General features: G+C 39.1%; 1 protein-coding gene across 5 annotated transcripts in view; it reads right to left on the bottom strand.

Annotated features, from left to right (window-relative positions):
* Positions 1-912: 912 nt before the first annotated feature.
* SH3BGR (SH3 domain binding glutamate rich protein) overlaps positions 913-9,024 on the bottom strand; it is a 28,955-nt gene continuing 20,843 nt past the window's right edge. For 2 of the 5 annotated variants that reach the window (XM_083438797.1, XM_083438795.1), the window contains exons 7-8: positions 7,620-7,750; positions 913-3,319 (exon numbers count right to left, since the gene is read on the bottom strand). In XM_083438797.1, the coding sequence (XP_083294923.1) occupies positions 7,661-7,750 (90 nt within the window). In that variant the 3' untranslated portion in view covers positions 913-3,319; positions 7,620-7,660. Of the gene's footprint in view, positions 4,329-4,483; positions 7,751-9,024 lie in introns of all 5 variants that reach the window. The other 3 variants (XM_083438794.1, XM_083438796.1, XR_014510675.1) reach the window with 2 other exon arrangements.

Here is a 9,024-nt window from a genome sequence, read left to right as displayed (position 1 = left end):
AGATCTGAGATATAGCTGGGCTTCTAGGCAGTTTTTCATTCATCTTTCTTCATTCGTCTTTCGTTGTTCTTCAGTTATGCCTCTACGTTTTGAAGCTTTTGACTGTCACTGGGGACCCAGTGATGCTGTAACTATGTTCTTAAGCAGCTGAACCTCAGTAAACAACTACTGATGAACTTTGCTGCTTCTTTTGTGTGTTTGATTGGACACAGCACTGGATTTTCTTTGCCTACTGTCCATGTCTGGGTACTCTGTTGTTTTTTCATGCCCATAAACTGGAGATATTTACCCAGGCATGGAGCCAGGGTGGTAACTGGATTTTGCACCAGCCCAGATCCATGTCCTATCTGAGCAGATATTTCACTGCTATTATTGAAAAGTGGATAGGTGCGAGAAAAGTGAGATTTCAAGGGTGGGGGGGGGGTGGACCTGTGCTTTTTAACTTGTTCATAAATGACCTAGAGTTAGGGGTAAGCTGTGAGGTGGCCAGGTTTCCTGTTCATGCTAAATTGTTCAGGGTCTAAAAGAGACTGTGAAGAGTTCCAAAAGGAACTCTCCAAACTGAGTGAATGGGCAGTAAAATGGCAAATGCTGATCAATGTAAACAAGTGTAAAGTGATGCACCTTAGCTCCATTTTCAGCCATTGACATCTCCAGGTAGGTCTGGGACTATCCTGTTTGAAACCCTGGAGAGTTGCAGGGCTGTCAGTGTGGACAGAAGTCAGCAAGATGGACCAATGGTCTGGTCTGCCTGTAAGGCAGCTTCTTGTCTTCTTCAACTTTCTCAAAGCAAACATAATGTAATTCTCTTCAACAGAGAAAGAATTCCCTTGAGATTTTCCCATAGTAATTTCAATTACGGGGGAATGTTTCTTTCTTTGACACGTGAAAATAAATGAAAACAGACAGGAGGATAGAAAAAGGTTTTGTTTTTTTTAAGTACACTGAAGTCTCCATCAGCTCTTACACTAACACAAAGGCACTGTGGGAGGAATAAACAAAATAACACAGAGTGCAGTCATTACAGACAATGTGGTTGCCAATCTGGTTTGGCACCTGTGTGCTGCTAGTAGCTCAAGTCAAAGGCAGGCAAATGTGTGTAACAAAAAAGGGAAAAGGCTAGAACACCGTCACACTTGGTCTACCAAGTCTTTAAGTCCTGGGCCTTAAAGTGTATAGCCAAGATTATTATTTTGTAAAAAAATGTTGCCCCCACATTTTACAATTCAAGCTGATTATAGACAGTGTACAGCCCATGGTAAACTCGTGCCAACCCAACCCCTGCTACCGGCAGTGACAATTGCTTTTGTTTTCGCCAAAATAATACTCTCCGGCACTGGAAGTTAACACATAGCGACTGTATACTTGAGGGCTATAATGACTCCCAATGACCAGGACAGATAGAACTATCCATCGGAAAGCAGGAACTTGCAATATCACCAACTGATGCAAAACAAGAATAAAATGTTTATTCGGAGGAGTTAAGCAGAGCTAATGTAAGCCAAGGCTATCCTAGCACCTCTAGGATAAATTATGCAATGCTTTTGCCATAGGTTGTTCAACGAAAGTGCTTAATGCTTCACCATTAGAGAAAGAATTAAAGCTTTCCTTTGGCCACAATCCACTTACTGTAAAGGAATCTCATTTGATTCCAGTGAGACTATCCTAGAGTAAATGGACTGTTGAGCTATAAGCCAGGTTTGTATTGTGGTCTTTATTAAAAGCATAAGTGTTCCTAAACAAGGCTTTGGCACTTCAATAACTAGTATTTGAAAACAAACAAACAAACATATCACGCCAGCTATAACTGCACGAAAACTGCCTTGCTAGAGAGCTGTCAGGTTTTGCCCCCGATTCTCAAATATAAGCCATGTGTCCAACTATCATAATCCTCTAGGCCAAGCTAGAGAAGACTGCCAAGGTCTAATGGCGCCTGGAAATTCAACAGGACAATCCAGAATCAAGGACAAACTAAATGTGATGAGTAGGAACTCCTACGTTTTTGAAGTGTTAGCAGCAGTTGCAGTGGCCCAATTTGGATCAGGGCCACTACATTGGGAAGTATTTCAAACCCTTTCCCCCATCCTATTTTTCCAGTTAAAAACCCCACCCCACATAACTGGGCAAAGCATACAGGAAGCATGTGGGAATCTGTACATTTTGCCCAGAAGGGCAAATAGTGGTAGAGGGGGGGAAATTAGAAAAACTGCACAAAAGAAATGTGTTTTTTTTTATCCCATGGTCTCAATCCAATCCCTCCTTGCTGCAATTGTAATTGTTTTTAATTGGGAGATCCTATGCAAACGTCTCATGCATCTTGTCTTATTTCCTTGCTGTTCCCATCTGTAGCTGCCAACATAAATCAATCTGCAATAAAGCATATGCGGTATTTTGACGCTTGCTCTGTATACACCCTTACCATAATGCTAGAACGAGCTTTTTGACGGCGCATGTTAATTTCCTTAGGGTTCCCACAAAAGAATTTCCCAATGGAGTGCAAGTTTCTCGCAGCCTACTGCAGTTTTCAAAATAATTGCAAGAGAATTAAAAAATTGCCCTGCATCTACCGATTAGTTGCAGTTCTTGTCCAAATATACGTCACAGGGAGAGCTGAAAATAGCTTTTCAGTGGCACAAGGGGGGGAAGGAGATAAGTAAGCAAATATCCTCAGAGTCTGTTGAAAAGCTCTCTGCATCCATGAACAATGAAATAATGAAAATATAATCTAATACTGTACAGGGCTATCACAAAAATACAGACTCGGGAAGGCAATCAGTCACAGAGAACTTTTTCTTAAGTGAAGGCACCATGCAGGCTACAAGCATAACTTTGAATTTTCTTATTTACTGTGATAAATTAATGCCTGTAGGGAATAAGCAGATATTCAACATGAAATGTGCTTTATTTCAGTTGCTGTACATTAAAAAGAATACCGACTTCAAAGGCTAGTTTAGAAACAAGCAGGTCATTATGGTACATACAGGTGGAGCTTCCTTGCAGGTTCCAGTTCCGTTCCGCCTTGCCATCACCTCTGAGCGTTGTCAGCGTGTGCCTGGCAGGGCACAAACATGGAGAGAGAAACAATCCCTGTCCACAGAAACCTACACCCTAAAGTCAGACCCACAGTGTCTGTTGGCCATCAAGTTCTGAAGATCTGAAGACCCATTTGACACAACATATAAAGATTTTCCTGCGGGGCTGCTTGATGTCTCAGGTGACATCTATGCCGATATCTGGAGTTGGAGAGTAAAGCCAATGGTGTTTTCATGGAGGGGAAGTGATTGCTTTTATCTTCACACTGCAGTGATGCCATGGGCTTCTGTTTCCTGTGGGGGCAAAAAACCCCCAAAATTTAATATGTTGCCAAGGGTTCTCCCTAGCGAAAGGAATGCACACGGCAGATAGCTAGCTCTTTATTGTCAAAGCTGACACATACAGTAGTTTCCATGGTTATGAATACTGCTCCCTCCACCCCAACCTAGTGTCTATGCAGCTATTCCCAAGTCTGCACTCTATAGAGCGGTTGCAGCAACAAGGGTGCATGCCCCTTCCACCAGCTTATGTATCTTCCTCCTATGGGCTGTGCACATACAGCCGGAGACTACACCTGCTTGGAAGCTGCCTCTGCTCTTCCCATTTCAATTCTCTCCTGGTTCCGGAAGACAGTGGTGTAGGATAGGGCAGGGAAGCACCTGGCCCTTTCACTTGCCTGACCTGCCTCTTCCTCCAGTGCCCTACCCTCCAGTTCTGAAGCTTCCCCTTTATGTACAAAAGGACCAACGCAGCTCCAAACAATCAAGTCCAGGAGGTGGGAAGATGGCTTGTTCTAGATGGGGCTGTGGTCCCCTGGAAGAAGAAGGTTCCTAGCTTGGTGGCACTCCTAGATCCAACACTGGGGAACTGGAAGCTCAGGTGGCCTCAGGGGCTAGGAGTGCCTTTTCCCCAGCTATTGCTGGTTTGCCAGCTACAAACCCTGTTAGTCATGGGTCAAGTGACAATCTAACATAAGGTTACCAGATTTTTTTCAATGAATCCGGGGACACTTCATTGAAATGAGTCGGAATGATAGGATTTTGTCAGGGGACTGATCTGTAAATCTGGGAACTGTCCCCGGGAAATGGGGACGTCTGGTAACCTTAATCTAACAGCACTGCTGGAAATTAATTTTTAAATGGTATCTGATCATAAAAAGAAGTCAACAGGCAGTGCCAACCGTATTATGTTTACACAATAGGAATAACTTTCCTGTCATTGACCAAGTTCTTTTTTGAGAGCTGACTTAATATTTCTGTAAAATATTAACCTGATGTTCCAGTGTCAAAAATGTGCTTCGCTGGACCACCTGCTTGCTTTTACAACCTCATTTTAAAACACTAGATGGCATTAGTCTGCCAAATGACTGTTTTGATTGGCAACACAATAAAGAAAATGCACACGCCCAAACACCCCATCACAGCATATATTGTGCTTAAGTGCACAAAACTAAGGCAGTGTCAAAAATGTGCTTCGCTGGACCACCTGCTTGCTTTTATAACCTCATTTTAAAACACTAGATGGCATTAGTCTGCCAAATGACTGTTTTGATTGGCAACACAATAAAGAAAATGCACACGCCCAAACACCCCATCACAGCATATATTGTGCTTAAGTGCACAAAACTAACTGCAAGGAGGAAGTATACCTTCTGTTTATTTATATTAAGTCTTTGGGTGACTTGACATTAATTCGGTCACATCAGGGCTTCAGTGTAAATTAAGATAACAAAGATGCTGCAATTCTGGGTGGCAACCATGTGAGATTCAACCATGACATTGATGTACAAAATTAAGACTGATATGACACATACATGAAGTCTTATTGACTGCAAAGAACTAGGACTGGAGAGACCCAGGTTCAAATCTCCACTCCATCATGAACCTCAGTGAGTGACCTCAGGCCCATCTCTATCTCTCAGCCTTAACTACCTCACAGGGTTGTTGTGAGAAAAGGTAATATATATATATGTAATCAAGAAATAAATAGAAAATTATATGAAAATGCAGTTCTTCCTGTATATCCATGAACTGGGTGCAGGTTGAAGGAGTATATTGATTAATGTTGAGTGTCCAGTCACAAGCAGGACAGAAAGTCATTGGGATCCATGGATTACTTCAGTGTAAACGGTTGCAGAATGCTCTCATCAGAGCAGGAATATGGAGCTTCTTTGCTGATTTAAAAAAGTACATTCTGTCTCAAAACGCCCCTCGAACGTGATTCATACAATTCTACAAAAACTCTCTTGTTTAAAACTATGGAAACAAAATGCTGTAAAAAAAAAAGCCAGGGAAGCAAGGAAAAAAGAAATTTTGGATGCGATAGCGAAGAAAGAAAATGAATTAGGAAAAAACCCAAATAAACAATCGCTAAAACAGGCAATAAAATTATTACAATCACAGTATTCAATGATAATCAATGAAGAAATAACATGGAAAGTTAAAAAAATGAAACAGAAATTCTTTGAGCATGCAAACAAACCTGGAAAACTGTTAGCATGGCAATTAAGGAGAAATCAACAGATGAATCATATAGGTAAAATTAATTCCAATTGGAAAGTTTTAGATACAACTAAAGAAATAAGGGAAGTCTTTTAAAAATATTTTCAGAATTTATACAAAAGAAGAAATGAAAAGGCAATCAACATACAGGAATATATAAAAAAGAGTCATCTGCCAAAGATAAAACAAGAAGAGATAATATTTTAAAATACACAAATAACAGATCAAGAAATCCCCGAGGCAAGAAATCAAATAAAGGTGGACAAATCACCAGTACCAGATGGATTATCAGCAAAGTATGATAAAAAATTTAAAGAACAGCTTGTAAATCCAATGAAAGTCACAATGAATGAAGTATTAACAGACGGGGAAATTCCAGAAACATGGAAGGAAGCTTATATTACTTTGATTCCAAAACAAGATACAGATTTGACCTTGGTCAAAAACTATAGACCCATTTCATTATTGAACAATGATTATAAGATATTTGCTAATATTTTACCTAATAGATTGAAAAAGGTCTTAAATGTTTATATACATCCAGACCAAGTGGGATTCCTTCCAGGTAGGCAGATGAAAGATAAGAAATATCTTAAATGTAATAGAGTATTTAGAAGTAAGAAATTAGAAAAAAGCAGCAATGATGTTTATAGATGCAGAAAAAGCATTTGATAATATATCTTGGGATTTTATAAAGAAAGTGATGGAAGAAATGGAATATGGAGAAACAATTATAAAAGGGATACAAGCTGTATATACAGAACAGAGTGCAAAACTAATTATTAACCAGTTGATAATGAACCAATTCAAAATAGAAAAAGGAACGAGACAAGGATGTCCGTTATCACCTTTATTATTCATTCTGGTCCTGGAGGTTTTGAACAGAAACATAAGAGCAGACAAGCAGATTGTGGGAATAAAAACGGGGGGAAATGAATTTAAGTTGAAAGCATTTGCAGATGACTTGGTAATCACAGTTGAGGAACCAAAACTATGTCTCCCTAAGGCTTTAGAAAAAATATAAGAGTTTGGGCGAGTGGCAGGATTTAAATTAAATAAAGGAAAGAGAAAAAATACTAACAAAAAATATGATGGAACTGGAGAAAAGGGAATTGCAGGAGATTATAAAAGTAGAAATTCACAAAAAAGTCAAATATTTAGGAATCTGGCTTACTAATAAAAACTTAAATTTATATAAAGACAACTATGAGAAAGTTTGGAATGAGATTAAGAAAGATTTGGAAATTTGGAATAGAATGAATCTCTCCTTGATGGGAAGGATAGCAGAAATAAAGATGAATGCACTACCAGCGGCAATAATTATATTGGCACAAACTTGGAAGACAGAAGAAATACCAACGAAAGAACAATGGCAAGGGAAACTTATGTAATATGCTGAACTGGAAAAACTAACAGAAAAAGTACATGAAAAGGACAACAAAGGCTATAAAAGAGAATGGGAACCATTTACAACATCTATGAAGAGACAACATAAAGAAATGGACTCATTGCCAGGGTTTGAGTAAGCAATCACAACTGTATACAACAAAAAATAAGACTATATGTATTGGGGAAATTTTGGGGAAACAATACACAGGGTGAAAAATATGGAAATAAAACAAAATGCGAGTATGAGGGAAGTCCAGGGGAGAAGGGTAGAAATATGAAAATTGTTAAAGATATATTGTTAGAAGAAGTATACATGGAAAAAACAATAAAAAATAATTATGAAAAAACCTATGGAAACAATCCAGATAAATAACCCAGTTGTTTACACTTTTAGCCCCATCAGTTTCAACAAGAGAGGAATATACGTGTTTCTCTGCCACTAGGAATGATGGAACAAAAGTGGATTAAATTAATTGGCTCATGCTCTAGTTATCACCCATTAATGCTATACCCAATGTTGGAAAAATAAATGAAGGCATATAAGCAGATTGTACACCTACTGTTGTCTGCTTAAAACAAGCAGGGAAAATATTCTCTACTCCCCCTTTGAGACAAATTAAAGTTTTGGTGGCAGGGATTGAAACTATCAGGATTTTCAGGTAAAGGCTGAAATGAGGCAGCTGTCAGCAAAATTACCTGAACAGTCTTCTGAAGGAAAAATTCATAATAGAATTGTACTAAGATTCCTCTTCCTCCTCCTCCTCCTCCTCTGCTTCTTCTTCCTCTTCTTCTTCTGCCTCTTCCTCCTCCTGTGCCTCCTCTGTTTCCTTATTTATATAAAGGAGAGAACATTCAAATATAGGAAGGGAAAGAAGCAACTACTGAAACAGTGGATTAAATGTGACATGCATAGTGCTCCCTCAAAAAATGGGAGAAAGCACCTTATACTGCAATGCAAAGTCTGCTACAATTTTAAAGGTGCGTGGGCAGAACGTAGTCTCTTGCTCACAGATCCTTATATAAAAGGTGGGCTATTTTTCTGACATAAATCATGTGTAATTCTCCGAGAAGGAAAAGCTCAATTTGGAGGTGGGGTGCATACTCCATTTGCAGCCATACTGTGTTGCTAGCACATTTCATTTTTCTAAATAGAAATACAAGCTTTTATAAAAGCTTAATGCAGCTGAATGTTGAATTCTTTGCTACATTAACGCATGCAGACAAGCCACATTAGATTTAATGATTAATGATCAAAGAGCAGAAGCATAATTCAGCCAAACTAATAAATCCAACAGTAGTCTATGCCTTTTTTCTCTAGTGTTTGGGTGTGTGTGAGAGAAAGAGTCATCTTAGTGGGTGTATGTGGCTACAAATCAGAATAATATTGTTCAAGTTAGATTCTGATCTACTGTTTATTTTTCTTATCTGTTAGAAGGAAACAATAGCAAAAGCTATTCCAGAGTAAGGTTACCAGATATTTTTCAATGAATCCGGGGACACTTTTCAACTTCCTACTAAATAGATGGATTTTGTTGGGTGACTGATTTGTAAAACCGGGGACTGTCCCCAGAAAACGGGGACGCATGATAACCTTATTCTAGAACCTATTTTCCCTATTCAGAAGGCAGTATTTGACTATTATCTACACACCACACATAATCTAGCCTACATGTCTTTGTTCTTCCATCACCTAGCAAATTAATGAAAAAGGCAAGTGGTGCTATTGTGTTGCTCCTATTCATTTCCACAGCATTTGCATAGATTAATGTGTGGGCATTTGCGGTAGATTATGCCCCATAGTGCACTGGTAGTCCTAGCATGAAATATCACTGAGGCATTATCTACATCAGAGTGTCTTGCATACTCAATGTGTTGCTGAAGCACACAACTGAAAGGGAACCAGTTTACCCAATTTACCCTGCCTCCATTTTCTTGCCTTTCCTCTGTTCTTTTATTACGCAGTTTTTTCTAGATTGTAAACCATTTTGGACAGGGACGCATTCTCTCATTCTTTGTAAAGCTTCGTGTGCATGGATGGTGTTATATAAATAAGAATGACCATAATGGGGAAAGAGCAGAGTATTAAATTGTGTTGCACCTT

The sequence above is a fragment of the Podarcis tiliguerta genome (assembly GCF_965153285.1).
Source record: "Podarcis tiliguerta genome assembly, chromosome: 4".
Lineage (NCBI taxonomy): Eukaryota > Metazoa > Chordata > Lepidosauria > Squamata > Lacertidae > Podarcis > Podarcis tiliguerta.
The sequence above is the reverse complement of the archived record's forward strand: the minus strand, read 5'-3'. Positions and strand labels throughout refer to the sequence as shown.